The sequence below is a fragment of the Penicillium nucicola genome (genome assembly GCF_028828085.1).
Source record: "Penicillium nucicola strain IBT 29836 chromosome Unknown utg000003l, whole genome shotgun sequence".
NCBI lineage: Eukaryota > Fungi > Ascomycota > Eurotiomycetes > Eurotiales > Aspergillaceae > Penicillium > Penicillium nucicola.
The window spans coordinates 3,218,531-3,236,409 of NW_026643127.1; the positions used below are offsets into that span (position 1 = coordinate 3,218,531).

Sequence of the window (17,879 nt, forward strand, 5' to 3'; positions counted from 1 at the left end):
CTCAAAGCAGGTTGCGGAGTAGAAGTCGAGATGTTGGCTTTGGTTTTGAATATTAGCGATCCCAACTTCTGACGATCGCCACTCGGTTTCTTTCAACATCATCCGACCACCGCCCGCCCACGATCATTGCCTTCTTATTTCAAGTCGGCCAAGCGATCAAAGATCGAGGATACCTAATCCTCAGACATTCCGGTGAGATGAAAAAAAGATTTCAATTAGGGATCCACGCGAAATGGCGCCATTTTGGCGTTGCAGTCAACCACGCGCAGCACGCGTCAAGCTCCCGAGAGCCGGCCACTGTACATAGCTGACAATCATGCAGCCAGATGACAGAGACTCCTGAAATATCAAGTTGAGTCTAAAGTACTTACGGTAATTGCAATACTTTCTTTGGGCAATTATATTGCTGAAAATGTGATCGTCTGTTGCGTTATGGTTAAAGGAGACTGTCGCGACATGGGCACGCACCAGAAATAAACCACACTACTAATATGACAACCAGACGTTACAAATTATGACCGAACCCCAAGGCGTGACCCTGGGAATGGTAGAAACACCGCTGGCGAGTGTTGAGCCAACAACACCATCATCGGTCGTGTCGTCAAATAGATCAATCCTCGCGATAAATGACCTTGGACCCGCGTGCCACCAATGCAGAAATAAGCACACCCGCTGTGATCGATCAAAACCAGGTAAATGCTACATACTATGCGAAATAACTAGTTTTTAACGTGTCCTGCAGTATGTGGAGCATGCTCGACATTAGCATGTCCTTGCAAATATTTTCCTAAGTGATTCATGTCTCCAAGATTGATGAATATCCATTGACTAGTGACTCTAGTCAAACTGGCACACCGGAGCATGTCCCCCGACAGCAAAAAATACCATCGCGTGATTCACCGTTCTTGATAAGCTCTACCTTCTCTGAGCCCAAGACTACGGGTAAGCATCGGCGGGAGGAGAGCAGTGATGCCACTCAACATGATATAGAGAGCTCATTTTTGAAGCCTTCCAAACCAACCAAGTCTTCTCACAAACCGGCTGCCAAACGGGCGAAGTTGACTGCAGACAATGAAACAGAAGTCCGGTGTCAACTGATCAACGATATCAACATCCAGAGATCAAATCATCGCAATATTACCTCCAATGATTTAAGAGACATCATCGCACTTCTGATTCAAGCCAAGAAGAGCCGAAACCCTATTTCCCTTAGTGACGAAGAAAAGGAACAGTGGCTGGAGCAAGATGAACTTATGAAACTTGCCGCCGACAAGATGGAAAGGGGTGGTCGATGCTCACGCGCTGCCTTGAGTCGCTGGGAGCTATTTCTAACTGCTCCTATGGTTGAGGAAGAAGACAAGAAAGACCTCGAGCGGATCATTGCGGTTGAAGAATCTCACTCAGCCATGTCGGTGAGCACGGGATATAATTTTTTGCACATTCGCCGCCTGCAGCGGATCTTTCAAGACCCTGTTGCCTATGGCGTGAAAGTTGATGCATCCAGAAGAACTGAATTGACGAGAATAGTCAAGGATGCCATTGAGAACAAGTGCGCATTGACTCGGGCCACACACAAGACGATTTTGGAATTGCTTGATCCAGATAAAAAGCTTGTGAAACATGACCAGCCTTCAAAATCATCCGGAGAAGAACGAGGTACATCTAAGCCCAAAACGAAGGCCGCGCCTTCTTCCAATATCTCCCAACAATCTACGCCTTTACGTGCCCATTCCACCCAATTTCATGAAGAGCTTGCAGATGTTTTGGATTCACCACCCACTCCGTCTGTTTTCAATTCGAAAGATTTTCTGTCTACTCCCACTCTCAATATGCCTAAACCCAAAAATTCACCTGGAAATATGCCCTCCAGGCCCTCCTCACTCCAACCACAACAACCCCAGCGACCCCAGAAACCAACGGAAATACAGAAAACCCAACAAGCTTCCACCCAAATGAAGCCCGACACTCCAAAAAAGCTAATAAATGTATTTGTGGAGCAAGTCGCTCCACTAATGCCAATCTTTGACCTCGATGATCTGGACCGATTGCTACGAATGACCTCACTGCATGGTAGCTTCGCGTTCCGTGAGGTCGATCCAACACTGAGTCTTTGCTTTGCGCTGGCTGCCCTGCAATCTCGAGACCGTGCTCACTGGAACTCTCAGGAATGGTACAAGTGTGCTGAAGCTGAAATGAAGTTGAACGAAAGCAGCGAGAGCTCCATTCTAGCCATTCAACGACGAACACTTCAAGTGCTGTATCTGCAGATGACGGGAGATCTCAGCAGAGCCTGGAGTATTTTGTCTCTGGCTCTTGGCCTCGCAGAGGCAAGCGGAATTCAAACAGTGACCGGCGGTCCTTTCGCTGTAGACAAAATCTCCCAGCAGCGCAACCGAGTCCTATGGCACTCCCTTTGGTTGATTAGACTGAGCCTAGCTTCGCAGATGGGCATGAACTGGCAATCCTTAGAGACACGTTACTCGGCGCCACTGCCAACTAATATTCCATTGGGGTCGAAGATAAGCCGAACACAGCATACTGCGATATCTTCTTTCTTCAATGCTTCTGTTTCTCTTTACAAGCATATGGAAGATATCTTATCCAATGACGAGCATCTGCGCTTGCGCATTGACGTGTGTCCTTTTCGATCCTTATTTACGGCAGACCTCTGTGATTTTTTCGAGCTTGACGGCAAACTTTTGGAGTGGAAGGAAGTTCTGCCTTCTGTTCTACATTGGGACGGAACAAACATCGGCTTGTTAATGGAAAATGATGCTGTCATTCGCCGTGTTCGTGTTCTAATGCGTCTGCGATATCTGTCCATCCGACTTCGCGTCTTCCGCCCTTTCCTGATCTTCTGTTTACGCCTCTCCCATACATGCTCATGTGCATCCGGCCCGCATATTCTGACGGGCAAAGAAGCTGAATCTGTTGACTCTCCTGCTATTCTCGGTATTGTCCGCGATTCGACCTTGAAATGTCTTGCCGCAGCACAAGATATCATCAAAATTCTGACCGTTGTTCATGGCAAAGGTGCAGGCAAGGGCAACGATGATACATTGAGGATTACTACCTCTTCATACGAATGTTTGGATTACATCTTCACCTCAGCCCTGATTTTGATTGCCTGCCGTGCGATCCCTTTCATCGCAAAGGGGGCCGGTGCGAACAAGTATATTTCCAGCATGAACGAGCAAATACGCCACGCTGATGTCCTCCTTCGCAACTACGAGGAGTCCTCTCAGCAGACGGACCAGCTTACCAACCGAATCCAACGATGCCGCGAAGTCCTTGACTTGTTGAAGGGTCAGATTGAGAGTGGGCTTGGGGTGCAGAATCCGACCGTTTTCTCAGATGCGAGGGTTTCCGTTGGCCAGCATGTCTGGAAGAGGCTATACGACCGACTGGGGCTCCAAGAAGAAATTTCGTTCCAAGAAGCTTCGTCCAGCCATAGTACCACGGGACGAAAGAACTATTTTGCTTGGGTAGAAAGTCTACCTACCGACTTGGACGGTTGGGACCCAGTCAAAGCACGATAAGTGATCTATGGCTCATTTGATGACTTGGTCATGATTTGCTGAACAGATATCTTTCATCATCTGTGACATGTCATTGTCAGTCCACTTTGAGCTGTGTTCTATCATTTTATGTATGCACTTTATTTTTTAAACCTACATCCGACGTGATTTAACTGGAAAATGAAGATATTTCATCTAAAATTACGCGCCGGAAGCATTAACCGACACCTCGACACAAGCTTAATCCTTCCAACCAGCTCGTTTGGCAATAAGCTTAACAGCATAAACCAAGCCCAACAGAACCGGCACCTCAATGAGAGGTCCAACAGTCGCAGCAAGAGCTTGATTACTATCAGCCCCAAACACCGCGACCGCAACAGCAATGGCCAACTCGAAATTATTACTCGCAGCTGTAAAGCTCTGCACGGTCGAAAGCCGATACCCAAACCCAAGCCGATAAGTAACAAAAAGGGTCGCAAAAAATATGATAAGGAAATAAACAATCAGAGGAGCAGCAACACGTACAACAGAAACGATCTGATGCACAACATGCCGACCCTGCGACGCAAACAGCACCAAAATAGTAAACAACAGTCCAATCAACGACCAGGGACTAAGCCACTTCAAAAATGTATTGTCGTACCAAGTTGCCGAGATTCGGCGGAGCGTGAAGCGTGTTAGGATCGCTGCGCCGAGAGGGATGCCGAGAAAGACGGCGACACTTTCGGCTGCGGTTGAGTATTCGAATGTCACTGGGTCGCCGCTTATCACGCTGATGAAGAATAGGCCCATCGGGGCGAAGAGGACCATTTGCAGGATTGAGTTTAGGGCTACTAGAATGGCGCAGTATTCGTTATCGCCGCCTGCTAGCCCGGTCCAGACTAGGACCTGTAGGTTGTGGGTTAGCAATGAGCAAGGATCTTGTTACAGCATGGCTGATTTTGAGAATGGACTTGAGATACGGACCATTGCAATGCATCGTGCTAGACCGACTATAATCAGGCCTTCTCGTAGTTCTGGTTCGTCGGGTAGAAAGGCCCAGGCTAGGGCTAGCTGGAACAAGAGAAAAGAATGAGGATTAGCGAGGGATTGATTGTGACCGTGATATGAGGAATGGACAAACCATGAGAAATGGCGCAATGATCCAGTTGAGGACAAGACTAAAGGCCATCTGGATCCAGATATCCTTCTCTCGGAATACATGGTGCAAAGATTCAAAGCGGACTTTGCAGAGGATGGGATACATCATGACGAGGAGACCGACCGCTAGACGGAATAATATGAGTTTGGAGAGTCAATCAGTGGTAGATGGAGATATAACGCACCGATGGGAATCGAAACTCCCACAAAGGTTCCCTTTTGAAGGGCTGGCCCTGTATTTGGGACAAAATTGCCCAAAATTATGCCGATTGCCATGGCAAGAAAAATCCATAGTGCAAGGAATTGATCTAGTAGACCGAGGCTTGAGAATGCGGATTTCTTTCCCTGGGACTCATTTGGACAGAGGACTTCATGCTGTTTCTCGATATCGCAGGTTTTAGGCTGGTTGACCTCTGGGGCCAGATGGGCTGTATTTTGTAGGGAAGCCATACTGAAAGTTGAAATTTCACATATAGAGGAAGCAGGGTAATATGATGAATGGACGAGAACAGTGTTTCTACACCGGCCTGGTCCTTGCAAGTATAAAATTCTCCAAGTTATCTGAATGTCACCCGTGGCTGTTGATTGGTCGACTTTCTCTGGGGATTTGATCCCCAAAATTTGTGTCTGCCAATCAGAAGCGAGAAGAATATTTGGACTTGGCGGGGTATTGAACTCGAGCTTCATTTGATTTCAATAAGTCTCAACATCTCATCACACAATGTCAAACAAAGCACCCTGGCACGCGGCATTCCCTGCCCCTAAGACTGTTGCGCCCTCTTTATCCCGAGAGGAGTTCCTGCAATGGATTCAAGAGGGTAAAGAAGCTGGCAAGGACTTTGTGCTTGTTGACTTACGGCGAACTGACTATGAGGTACTCATTAAAGGGGGAAAAATCTGATACTGTCTTGATTATTGACCAATGTATAGGGCGGCACAATTCAAGGATCATTGAACCTGCCTGCTCAGAGCCTATACCCGACGATTCCGACTTTATACTCCCTTGTATCGAATAGTAAAGCCAAGTTTGTGATTTGGTATTGTGGTGAGATCCTAATTCTTCCGGCTCTTCAGCCTCCATCATGAGCGATGGACTAAACAGTATATTCCATGTAGGATCTTCTGCAGGCCGGGGTACCCGCGCAGCTGGTTGGTTTGCTGATTATCTTGATGACAAGAATGATCAAGAGATCAAAAGTCTGGTACTTGCTGGAGGAATTAAAGGGTGGACAGCAGCTGGACCAGAATATACAGCCTTGATGGATGGGTATGATGCGTCGGTCTGGGTAAAGTAGTCATCTCTTTCGATTGATGATTTAAGGCTTTGGGCACAAGTCAACCCAGGCCAATCTCATTGGATAGCTTCGGAATGTCTGAACAGGTATAATCCACAATCCAACCAAAGGTGGCAAATTCTATCGAACAGCAATGTTAAAGATGAACGGCGAGTTCCTACTAATGTAAAGTTCGCCGGAAGAGAGAACCAAAAAACGGTCTGGAGAATTCCTAAAGTATAGTAGCTTATTACATGTAGAGAGTGTCCTTGTCTTTGCAGACGACACCCTGGATACCACCGAGACTCGATATCGTAAAGAGCTACATCATACAACGGTTAACATAATATCAAGACGATGAGAAGAACCGACCAACCAAATAAAATTTCATGTAACATTTGAAATCAGTTATTGGAAAGCTGAGGCCTCGAGTGCGTTTTCGCAAGGTTGCTGTTGAGAGACTCGCCTCCTGCATCGTCCTGACGCCGGACTGGACACGGGGCAGCAACTTCACTCAAGTTGGCGTAAGAGCTTTCGGTCATTTGCTCCGTTCTAGTATCTTCATGTGCTTTGGGTTGTTTAGTCCCGGAATCCGATTGCGATTTTTGTTTCTTCCTACAGCCGCAGGTGAGCACCTGTCGGATGCTACCATGCCTCATAGCTTCTTGGAGAAAACGATAAATGTAATGAGTGTACAACAAGATGACCTTCAAAAAAGTGCTTGACATGAGATGATGTGTTGCATGCAGGCAGAAGGGATCTCGTATTCAATGAGATGGCCACTATAGCTACGTCACCGGTATGAATGGGCGATTGTATCGACCGGCCACCATCCCGGTTGGGCCTCCTTATCAGATCCGAGAACTAGGCCGGTATAGTTATTATTGAAAGCAAAATGGCTGTTAGCGTTCTAGAAGAAAAAATACACTTATAGATGCGATCTGCGGGCGGACTTTGCTTAACTCCGAAGCCTGAACTCAACTTCGAACCATTTTCTCACAGTATGCTCTTGTTCTCCCTTGTTCACCCTTGCCATACCCCAATATGTCTGCATCCCATAGTCAAGACGAGAACATGTCTGCAGGTGTTCTGGAGAGTCTGGACCCTGCAGCCCGTCGCAGAATCCAGAACCGCCTCAATCAACGCGCAAGCAGTAAGCCCGTCGCCACATCATATCGCTGACTATCAACTCTCAGACTGACGATGCTTCATCAGGGAAAAGACGCGCTGCTCAGTTCAAAACGTCAGGACATCCAGACATGAAATGGATCATCTATACCGACCATGCAAACACCTCGAAACCCATCAGCCAACCCGCCAAGTCAGAACATTACCCCTCAAGCCATGAAGGCACCCCGACAACAACCCAGGTCACACAACATGAGCCGAAGCCCTTCAGTCAAAATGAATCAGTAAATCGATATAAACAATTAGACGACATCCAAAGAACTGCCATGCAAAGCCTAGCACAGAGAATAACTTCCCCACGGGCAGTCCTCTGCGTATCACAATACAACATTCTCACCGCAATCTTCGCCAACGCCAAAATAATCGGCCTCACAATGGACCTACTCAACGAAGACATTGCATCCCAATTCAACATTGTCGGCATGCCAACATTCCATCTCCCAGCAAGCCTTCTCCCATCCGAATCACAAAAGGCAATTGTCCACCACCCGTGGATCGACATAATCCCAATATTATCATTACGAGAGGCTCTTTTGATCCGGGAGGATATCTGCGAGGGAGACGAGTTCTGTGGTGATATGTGTGGGATGTGCGCCCCTACAGACGAAGTCGGGCTTCGGGTTTGGGGGGAGCCGTGGGATCCGCGCGCTTATGAGGCTTCGGAATATTTGCTGAGAAAGTGGAGTTGGATGATTGAGGAGTGTCCGGATCTTGTTCGGTCTACGAATTACTGGAGGAGGAAGCGTGGGGAGAAAGCTCTCTCATTCCCATGAGATGGGAGGATACTTGATTGCCCGTGGATACCCATATGTACGTCTCGAGGATGAAAGGCATGCGGGCGCCTTGCTGAGCTCCCCGAGACGGGAAACGACGTTCACGTCAATGACGTGATAATGCAGCGAATCATTGTATATGTACTCATTGAATAGCATAATTTAGTAAAATTGTCGAAGGAGCGACAGGGTGATATCGAGATATTGCAGGCATACTTCTTTCTGGCCAATGAGAGTGCTTCGGACCCCCCCACTCTGCCGAGCCCCTGCCGGGCCGACTAAGACTGACATTGAGAACATTCTAGTTGCTGTCTAGTTGCTGTCTAGGTGCATACCCTGCAGCCTGCTATCTCACTGACAACATTTGCTTGTGTCACAAATAGGTTCGTCCGCGAAAGGGTTTCGTTGCAATACATGGTCATAAAATCTCGCATCAAGGTAGTATTCTAGCTGGACTACCCGCTTGCCGAATCCGTACATATGAATTCATTTGAATGATGCGAGCATTATTGAATGAACCGGATAATACCAATTGAATCCTACAATACGTACAATGAGGCTATCAATATTGAGTAGATGAAATGGTAAATTCAATTATTAGAATCCAACCGGCGGCTAAACCAGAGCCACTAACCAGGTGTATATCTAGAAGTATACGCCAATCCCAACAAGAAAGAGAAAAGATCATCACACATATCAAGGGACATAGATGAGCACAGCGGGGGCCCAAAAAGTCTCGTTCTAGAACCACATGATGCCCGCCACCAGGCCAATCACCACAGCCATACAGCTCCCGTGGAGCTCCTGCGAGTGCCGACCAGCAGCAGCATCGGTGGCTTCCTCAGCACCAACATTCTGTTGAGCCGGGACGGGAGGTGAACTTTTTTGGTCTTCGTCTGGGACGGGAGGGGACTTGAGGTGAGGTATTAATGTTGTTTGGACGTCTTGTTGGTCGTCTGTGAAAAATATGGATTTGGCATATGTTGCCCCGGAAAGCGCCAATCGCTTTCCAAAACCAATGGTGGCATGGCAGGCCTGCTGGCACACCTTCTGGAAGGATTCAGGGAGCTGCAGCCCTGTTTCGTGAATGTCGTGGGAGGAATGATAAGATGAGGATGTCGTGGTTTTATGGTCTATATCGGGGGTCGGAAGAGTGGATTCATCCACAGTGATGGTGGGGTATGCATCGGTGGAAACTGTCACGGAGCGGTTCGAGAACGGGGTGAGGAATGGATAGTCTTCTAGTTGTTGGATGAAATAAGTTCTGAATGCGTGGGCCCTTCGGGTAAATGAGAAGGATGATTCGCGGGCGACGGACGAAATTCGACTTTTATTCGCGACGGTGGTCGTCTCGCTGGCTGGAATTGCAGCGGCCCCTCCAATGCGCGACGTGCGCGATTGGAGGTTCACACGCGATCGCCGGGGGCCTGTGAGAAGCCATGGGTTCCTGGGGTCGTTCACGGGGTGTGCGTTCGGGGGTATTTCGGCAGATCCATCTTGAATCAGGGGAACCTCTGGGGAACTAGCATGAGCAAAATTCGACCATATGTGTTGGGACGGAACAACAACTTACGGCGTGATGTACCGGGGTAGAAGCTAAAGTCGGCGAGCTTCAAATTATAAATATTCGATAGCGATGGCACCAATGTGAGTAGTGAAAACACAACCAAGGCGAGGAGTGGAAGCGCGCCAGGTTTATCCAAGCCGGACCGCATCTTCCCCGCTCTGGATTTAATCTGAAATCTTGGAGAAGAGGTTCAAATTTCGCGAGCGACAGGGTGCGTGAAGTCCATGGGAGAATCGGGGGTTTCGCGTCTCCAATACAGCACGATTCACGAGTCGCCGAGTCCACAGAGCGCCTGCGCGCGAGGGAGGGGGAGAGGAGGAGAGAATAGGAGGAGAGGAGGACACTGAGGTGAAAGTCGAAGGTAAAGGGAAGAAAGAAGTAAGAGAGCCAGAAATTGAAGATCCCCCGTTAGACGATAAGCCGTGTCTGCATTTCTTGGCACAGAGACTGCAGATGACGTCGACCAACTATATGTAACCCCGAATGCGTCGATGCTCTTTTCTCTTTTCTTTTTTCCCTAAGGACTTGGAGGCTTTGAGCTGCTATCTCGGAATTATCTGTCAGAGTGAAGAATGTTCCATTATGGTTTTTTTTTTCTCTTCCAAGAATGCTGCCTCAGGCTCCGGCCGATCTGCACATCTTCAAACAGGATTTGCCCATTCACGTTTTGTTTTTGACCCCTCCATGTGGCCTGCTGTCGGTGATGTGGGCCAAGTTTCCATCGCTCGAGGCAACCGGATAATATGGGACATTTATAGCCGATCGGCGCAACTGCTCAGAAGCATCCAACGCCCTACGGGGTTGATACTGAGCGCTCGACCCTTGGCGCTCGTCAGCGGAGCTCTGCCGAGTGAATGATTGGGCGTTACCATGCACTAACATGTTGGTTGTTGCTATTTACAAGGCTTTCCGCTAGGATCTACCTCGAGAAAAGCAAGAATCGGCGTCAGCCAGATCCTGCGCTCGATACCAGGCTTGGAACACCCAATAGCCAGCTTCCCTTTCTCAGCTGGTTGTCCTCGAGCCCCGACATTTACCCATTTGGGCATTCAGTATTTCATGTAGACCTTTGGCGTCATCCATGCATATGATTGGCACTCGAGTGTGGCACCTGAAAGATCAGCGAAAACAAGCTCGTGAAAGAGATGGTATAGAATGGTTACTAGGCCCTAGAGAAGATTGCATGACGATCGACGAGATAAGCGGCATCGTAAGATACATTAAAAGGTATTGAGGTAGGCATTTGTTGATTCTAAACTTGTTTGTTTACATTGGCCAAAATGACCAAAGTTCCAAATGCACCTGGCAATGAGCCAGCTGCATGCATGGTCGATACCCTGTCGGGCTGCTTACATGTACCTTTCCTGCAAACAGATGTTCAATAATTGGAGCTGCATTGCAACCACAACCGATCACTCCATGTCTTCTAGCGAATCATTATTCTCTACCCCACTACGTACCTAGTAAGCTCAAGCATCGGCCATTCTCAATGTTACTCTTTCTCCTTATGAAGTAAGATGTGGTTAGTCAAAGCCTTAAGGAATCTCCGTTCTAACAGTATTAGTAGTGGATGTATTCATGGAAAGACGAAAGAACCAAGGAGATGTTGAAGTTGTAACTTAATAGTCAATAAATGCACCAGATACGTAGCCCGTCATCTTGCATATTGTCCGGGTGTGATGAACAGCTATCTGAGGGGGAATACGGACTATTTAGAGGAGCATGTTTCTTTGAGGCCAAATCTGCCATCTGAATCTCAACCCCCAGAAACAACTTGAAGAACAGTCAAGATGATACGAGAGCCACATGACGGGCTGTCAATATGGAACTTGAATTGATAATACACAAGATAAGCTTACTATACCGAATCAATTCTTCCTACCTTAGTACACTTCTTCCGTGGGAGATGTTTCTACAATACAGTTATGATTCATTCTCAATCCTTGCTCCATGCAACTCATGTCACTGCTAGAAACTTTCTATTGAGTCAGCGTACAGATAATGACATAGCCTGACTTTATATCATCGGAAGAAACAGTGTCGGAGTCACATACTTCGCACGGGATGTCAGTAAAGTTTGAGGCTGCAAAGGTCCCCAGTCTTGGCGCACGTGCGCCGTTCATTGGTGAGAAAGGGAGAGAGAGAGAGTAGACGCGTGACAAGGTCGATCTGGGGAATTCGAGCTAACTGGATTCAGAGGAGTATAAATATTCTTCCTCTTCAACAACCTCAACTGTGGTACATATGTGCTATACTGAAGTAGCAAAACTCGATCGGGTTTACTAAGCGCATTCTCTGCTCTGATTGGCTGCGCGTACCTGATCGGCTGCCGCACCCGCCAAGTGACGTGACCCAACTCTGCCCAAGAAATTCTCCCACTTCCATGCAACGCCTTGAGGTACAGAGGACGCACTCATGCAGTCAATTTGCTTGCTGCTGGGCCTCGCAGCCCTCATATCTGCTACTCCGCTAGGTCAGCAGTTGGTACTGGGTGAAACAGAGCCTGCCGGACAGGTGCTGGCGTCGCGCAAACCATTGAGTGGTCGATTCTTGCATATAACAGGTACGTCGGTGTCGCATACACTTCTTCTGGTGTGACCAGCTCCGCTAATACCGAGCAGATTTTCATCCCGACCGCCTCTACAAGCCCGGCACCTCGATCGATCGCTCGTGCCACCATGGTGATGGACCCTCAGGATACTTTGGAGCCGAAGGCACCGAGTGCGATTCACCCCTATCCCTGGTCAACGAAACTTTCCGCTGGATTGAGGATAATCTGAAGGATGATATCGATTTTGTGATTTGGACCGGCGATTCTGCCCGACACGATAATGACGAGAAATTGCCTCGCTCGGCCGAGGAGATTGTACAGCTGAACAGATTTCTGACACAAAAATGGGTGGACTTGTTTAGCCAGGAACAAGACAAGGATACCGCCGGTGCCGTCTCGAAGTTATCTGTCCCTGTGATTCCGACCTTCGGCAACAACGATATCATGCCCCACAACATTTTTAACGAAGGCCCGAATAAGTGGACGAAGCGCTTTGCCGATGTGTGGAAGGAGTTCATCCCAGAGGACCAGCGTCATACCTTTGTGGAGGGTGGCTGGTTCACAGCTGAGGTGGTCCCCGGTCGGCTGGCGGTGATCAGTCTGAACACGATGTACTTTTTTGAATCCAACAGCGCGGTCGATGGATGCAAGGCCAAGTCAGAACCGGGATACGAGCACATGGAATGGTTACGCGTCCAGTTGAAAATCCTCCGGAGCCGAAACATGAAGGCTATCCTGATGGGCCACGTTCCCCCAGCGCGCTCCAGCGAGAAGAAGAACTGGGATGAGACTTGTTGGCAGAAATATACTCTTTGGATGCATCAGTATCGCGATGTTGTTGTCGGCAGTCTTTACGGTCATATGAACATTGATCACTTTATGCTCCAGGACAGCAACAAGGTCAAGATCGCTGATGCTGACGGGAAGGTGTCTGTCCGCTCCAAATCCAACTACCTCGAATCACTCCGAGACCAGTGGTCTTCTTTGCCTTCTCCTCCGACTAATGCCTTTGAGGAGCTTGAGGAGATCATGTCAGACAACGATGATTCTGACGTGACTGTCGCGAAGAAGAACAAAAAGCACAACAAAAAAGACAAGAAGAAGCGCAAGTTCCTCGAAAAGATTGGAGGTCCGTGGGCAGAGCGATACAGTGTATCATTGGTCGCACCCAGTTTGGTCCCAAACTATTTTCCAAGTCTCCGTGTGATTGAATACAATATCACCGATCTCGACAATGTTGCACTTGGCGTTGATTTGACCTCTTATGAGACTCAGTCTATCTCCGATGATGTTGACGACACGGCACATGAAACAATCGAGCATGAAACATTCGAATCCAACCCGTCTACCACAGACCCAGAGATTCAAAAGAAAAAGAAAAAAGACAAGAAGAAGAAGCCCAACTTCAAAGTTCCCGAACCCCCATCTTCAACCGCTCCCCCAGGTCCCGCGTACTCCAACCAGGCGCTTTCGTGGCTGAGCTACACCCAATACTTCGCCAATCTAACACAGATCAACCACGAGATCGCAACAGGCCAGCAAGGCGACGATCCTCGTATCAACTTCGAAGTCGAGTACCGCACAGATGATGACGTGTACCAGATGAAGGACCTCACAGTGCGCAGCTACTTCCAACTCGCAGCCAGAATTGCCGAGGAGGATCAAGCCGACGCAGACAGCCACAGCGGCTCTCATAGCCTGACGACTGATTGGTCTGCCACCAATAAAAAGAAGCCCATCAACACAGCCTGGCGCACTTTCCTGACGCGAGCATTTGTTGGCTATGAAGATATTGATGATTTGCTTGACTAGGGCCATGTCCTTTACGTTTTCTTTTCTTTTTCTCGTTTCCTTTTCTTTTTTTTTGCATACATACATAATTTGCATTTGGGGGCCAAGAAACTTGTGCATGATGAGGTGTTACTATAGGTTCCTTGTGGTGGTACATTGGCAAAAAATCCCGGTTCAGTGGATAAAGAGATAAATTTGGACATTGAACGTTATTTAGTTGTTGAACATCATACAATATGACATAACTTATTTGACGGCCATTCTAAGTTTCGCTTCTTGAATCGCATTGTGATCTACATTGCTATTCTGGCGGTGTAGACTAGGATCTTCACTAACTGATTGCCTGCACCGGCTATGATTATAGTCCATGCATCGGTGATCATAGCAGTGATTTACCTGCCAGTGATGCAATCTCTAGACCATCACGCATTATCACTTTCCATCGCAATCTATCTACATAGGTCAGTTGCGAACCCGACTGCACCTTTTCCGAGGTTAAGGCATGTCCGAGCTTACAGCCACTGCCAACGTGGCAGTCCGAGCTAGCAAGGTTCAGGCTTTTTTATATTGCATTGCCCGGCGTCTTGGGCAGCGACTTAACCGGTTTTTGTCTACATATTGGCCGTAAAGTCTCTGATGAGTAACCCCGTGCTCCCAGTAAGTTATGGTCAATTGTGCTATCTTCTTGCTGGGTTATCACGACCCACCCTGGGGCATTGTAGGTTCCCACTTGCCTGTAAGTAGGGCCAGTTATGGAGACCTTGGACCAAGTACGACAGTTTAAGAGCCTGCCGAAATCTCCGATTTCTAATTAGAAATGGGGCCCATCTTTATGGCAGTGGGCCTCCTTAAGACCTAATCAGCTCTCGGCGATAGCCCTAAAGTACAACATCCCTCATACAATATCTGAGTTCCTCGTTCTGGGACGAACAACAGCAACGTTACTCCGACAAAGATTGAGCAGCAAATTCCCACACACAGTTTACTACTGGCAAGATCTCAAGCTCGATATGTGCATGTTCTGCAAAGCTACTCAATTGCAACCCACATCACGTGATGAGGTTCCTCTGCGTAGCCATGAGAGCGGCAGCGAAGAAGCTAATTGACTTGCAATTTGATCCCCATCAGGTTGATCAGGTTAACGAGAGCACCAAGTTGCCAGCGTGGCCGAGTAAGACTTGGCTTCCTTAGCCCGACTTGGGCACTTAGCTGCTATTCTACCCGAAGTGCTGGTCGCTTACTAGCCAATCCCTGTTTATAGATCCCGGCCCTTTGAGCCGCCACGTAGACCATGAACCCGTCCAGCGTGCCGGAATTGGCTTCACGATGTGACTAGTGCATGGACAACACAGAAGCCCTTGCCACTCAGGCGAGTGTCCTTTAGGCACTGATAGTATATTTAGTTCACGGTGGGCCTCCAATTCCGAGTCCAGCCCCCCGCTCCATGCGTCATATCAGGGGAAACCTCCGTGCAGCGTGCATATGTTCTCTTTAAATCTCTTCCCTGTGGGTTTGGCCTACTGTGAATATTAACAATTACACAATCGTCACCGGAGTGAACTGCTTCAGCTCGACCAGCTTCCCACCCGAGACACTTCCTTCCCCGCACAGTGCGTTGGCACCGAAATTCCTCACTCCCACCCCCCCCCCCTGCTTTACCGCACGATGCGTCGAGTCTCGCAACTCCTCCGTTTCCTGTCCTTGCGTTGCTAGGGATATTTTGTGTGTCCAGCCTCTCGCCACGGGGAGATCCGGCGCCTGCTAGACCGAAACAGGCAATATTGGTTTGGATTGATCGCAAGCACGCTGCGCGCTGTGTCGATTCTCTCCCAGTATACCCTGATTTGGATGAATTGGGCCCGGTAATTATTGGATGGTCCATACTTTGGGGATCCGCCTTTGTCGAACTTCACTGGATAGCTCGATTCCCAGCGGTTCTGCTTCATTGGAGGTTGGTTCTCGATCTAGTGCATATCTTGGACCTAGGAGTGATCGTCAAGATCAGTTGGCTTGACGCGTCTCGGAGCATGGTGCAGGCGCTTCGTTTGCGTTCCATTTCAAGCCTGTTTGTCGCGCGCTTGAAGGTAAATTATTGTCTCGTGTGATGCGCCTTTCTTGCAGATGTCTCGAGCTCTCACCGTGTTTCTTTTTTTCTTTCGCTGCATTTCTTTACCCCTGTCTTATCTGACTCCCAATTTGCTGCATTGAGATCCAGGAACAAAATGACTGACTTGTCTAGTTCCAATTCCCCCGTCACCGCGACTTGCGCTTTATGGATGGCCTCCTCCGAAGTTGACCAGAAGGCCCTGGGCAATTTTGCGGCCGCCATGAGCCATGAAAGCCCATATCTCTCGACAATGCTATACAAAGTACTCGGGGTGTCGGTCATGTTATCGAAAAAGCTGCTTCGGGCCCGCAAGCTTCGGCGGCTAGATACAACACGCGAAACAAGATCCCTCCAGCTGTACCACCACATCTTATGGCTCTCCCGCGAGGGCCTGCTAATATTAGAAGGTGCAATTCTACCAAAAGTGGACATGTCGGTGGAGCTGAAAGTCCTCTCCTACAAACTGCGCGCCTCATTTTACCACATTTTCGTATTATTCCACAATCGCCCCGTCGTCCAAAATGATACCGAGCCTCCAGCTCGCTTCAAGCATGACTCAATATACGGCCCAGACTCTCTCACAGCTCTGGGCGCAGCCGACCCTCTCCATCCCAAATCTCTCTTCACCTCTCGGCCCCCAGGCCTATCGCCTGTTCAGCCCGTCCAGCCACCTCAACCAGCCTCCTCCTTTCTCCTCCCTCCCCTGGACTACACTGCCACAGCAACCGCCTGCTTCAACCATGCCGCAGCTCTCTCCGACAAGCTTCTCCCGGGCTCCCATCCCCTCCGCCTATCCGTCAAGCTCGAATACGCCGCCTTCCTCTACGACTGCCTGCAAGACCCGATAGCCTGTCGCCGCCTGGCCAAGCAAGCAATCGCAGATGTCTACAATGCCCAAGAAGGCATGGACGACGAAGCCTTTGAAGACGCAGCCGAGATCGTCGGCGTACTAGGCAAGATGGTCAAGCGCGGCGGCAAACCGGGCAGCAGTACCGCCGCCAGCAGCGTATCACGCGGTGGTCAGTCTCGGAGTCAAAGTAGAAGCAGTCGCAGTCCCAGTCATCTCGATACGAGTGTGCCTACCACAGTTTCTCCCGTTCCAGTTACGAAATCCACGCCTGCTCCTCCCTCGGTCTCGGGAATGGAGCCCGCAGTTCCCAATGCGAACATGATGAATCCGATTTAATGTCTCGGTGATGCTTAACGATTAAGATGAGCGCATATGCCTTTTGAGTTTAGCCTCTACGGAGGCCGTCTTTGGACTTGGAATTCCGTGCTTGTGTATATAGCCGCGCTTTTCGTTTGCTGTATCTAGATATGCGTTGTCATTTGAGTTCAGTCTCTGAAATAATTCATTATCATTTGATATCTCCCGTAAAGGAAAGAGCTTTTGTATCGATCAGTCTCGACCAAAGTCCCAATTTGGCCATAGCCAGGTCTTATGCCTGAAAGCGAGCTGGTTTCAAAGGTACTAAGCGTCTGTTGAAGCCATCTATTGAGATTGCTCGTAGCGATGCTGAGACTGCGATGGTCACCGAGTGGTCGGTGTGGATAATTGTTGTATGCTCCAATGATTCAATGAGATATCTGATCAGCCTGAGCTTTCAGAAGATGCATGAAACTTCGAGTTCTGTAGCCCAATGCTTGTGCTCTGCCTTGTCCTTCTCAATGTCCTTGACATGAACATGATTGAAGTCGTCTTTAGATGCATCGAGAACGATTTCAAGTGGTTTTTTTTGGTTTGCAAGCGGATTAGGACATTTTGCTTCGCGATCAATTCCTTTTGGCGATAGAAAGATTGTCCTTTAGATTCCGGAGCATGGTGCGGTTTCTTCTAGTGAATGCTAGACCAGGATTATGATTCATCCAATTCATTACAATGCTAAAAGTTTGATGCAATGTTAGGGGTAAATCTGGATGTAAAGTTAAATACTCCAAAGCGCTAGAATGTTACTGATTTACAAGTGGCA

At 48.6% G+C, this 17,879-nt stretch overlaps 7 protein-coding genes across 7 annotated transcripts; 5 read left to right on the forward strand and 2 right to left on the reverse strand.

Annotated features, from left to right (window-relative positions):
• Window positions 1-626: 626 nt before the first annotated feature.
• Window positions 627-3,539, forward strand: N7511_004777 (transcription factor domain-containing protein; the record flags this gene model as incomplete). The annotated part of the gene is made up of 3 exons (XM_057127202.1): window positions 627-692; window positions 810-942; window positions 991-3,539. 3 exons carry the CDS (start codon window positions 627-629, stop codon window positions 3,537-3,539), a joined length of 2,748 nt encoding a protein of 915 aa, XP_056986092.1.
• A 219-nt stretch (window positions 3,540-3,758) lies between these two features.
• Window positions 3,759-5,108, reverse strand: N7511_004778 (arsenic resistance protein; the record flags this gene model as incomplete). The annotated part of the gene is made up of 4 exons (XM_057127203.1): window positions 3,759-4,406; window positions 4,485-4,571; window positions 4,642-4,784; window positions 4,844-5,108. 4 exons carry the CDS (start codon window positions 5,106-5,108, stop codon window positions 3,759-3,761), a joined length of 1,143 nt encoding a protein of 380 aa, XP_056986093.1.
• A 271-nt stretch (window positions 5,109-5,379) lies between these two features.
• N7511_004779 (putative arsenate reductase (Arc2)) lies at window positions 5,380-5,953 on the forward strand (the record flags this gene model as incomplete). Its single annotated transcript, XM_057127204.1, has 3 exons — window positions 5,380-5,532; window positions 5,589-5,673; window positions 5,733-5,953. 3 exons carry the CDS (start codon window positions 5,380-5,382, stop codon window positions 5,951-5,953), a joined length of 459 nt encoding a protein of 152 aa, XP_056986094.1.
• A 1,023-nt stretch (window positions 5,954-6,976) lies between these two features.
• Window positions 6,977-7,893, forward strand: N7511_004780 (bZIP transcription factor; the record flags this gene model as incomplete). Its single annotated transcript, XM_057127205.1, has 2 exons — window positions 6,977-7,085; window positions 7,148-7,893. 2 exons carry the CDS (start codon window positions 6,977-6,979, stop codon window positions 7,891-7,893), a joined length of 855 nt encoding a protein of 284 aa, XP_056986095.1.
• A 741-nt stretch (window positions 7,894-8,634) lies between these two features.
• Window positions 8,635-9,608, reverse strand: N7511_004781 (uncharacterized protein; the record flags this gene model as incomplete). The annotated part of the gene is made up of 2 exons (XM_057127206.1): window positions 8,635-9,407; window positions 9,467-9,608. The coding sequence occupies 2 exons, from the start codon at window positions 9,606-9,608 to the stop codon at window positions 8,635-8,637; spliced, it is 915 nt and encodes a 304-aa protein (XP_056986096.1).
• Window positions 9,609-11,875: 2,267 nt separating this feature from the next.
• N7511_004782 (endopolyphosphatase) lies at window positions 11,876-13,823 on the forward strand (the record flags this gene model as incomplete). The annotated part of the gene is made up of 2 exons (XM_057127207.1): window positions 11,876-12,023; window positions 12,082-13,823. 2 exons carry the CDS (start codon window positions 11,876-11,878, stop codon window positions 13,821-13,823), a joined length of 1,890 nt encoding a protein of 629 aa, XP_056986097.1.
• Window positions 13,824-16,024: 2,201 nt separating this feature from the next.
• On the forward strand, window positions 16,025-17,095 carry erg27 (the record flags this gene model as incomplete). Its single annotated transcript, XM_057127208.1, has 1 exon — window positions 16,025-17,095. The coding sequence occupies one exon, from the start codon at window positions 16,025-16,027 to the stop codon at window positions 17,093-17,095; it is 1,071 nt and encodes a 356-aa protein (XP_056986098.1).
• Window positions 17,096-17,879: the final 784 nt, after the last annotated feature.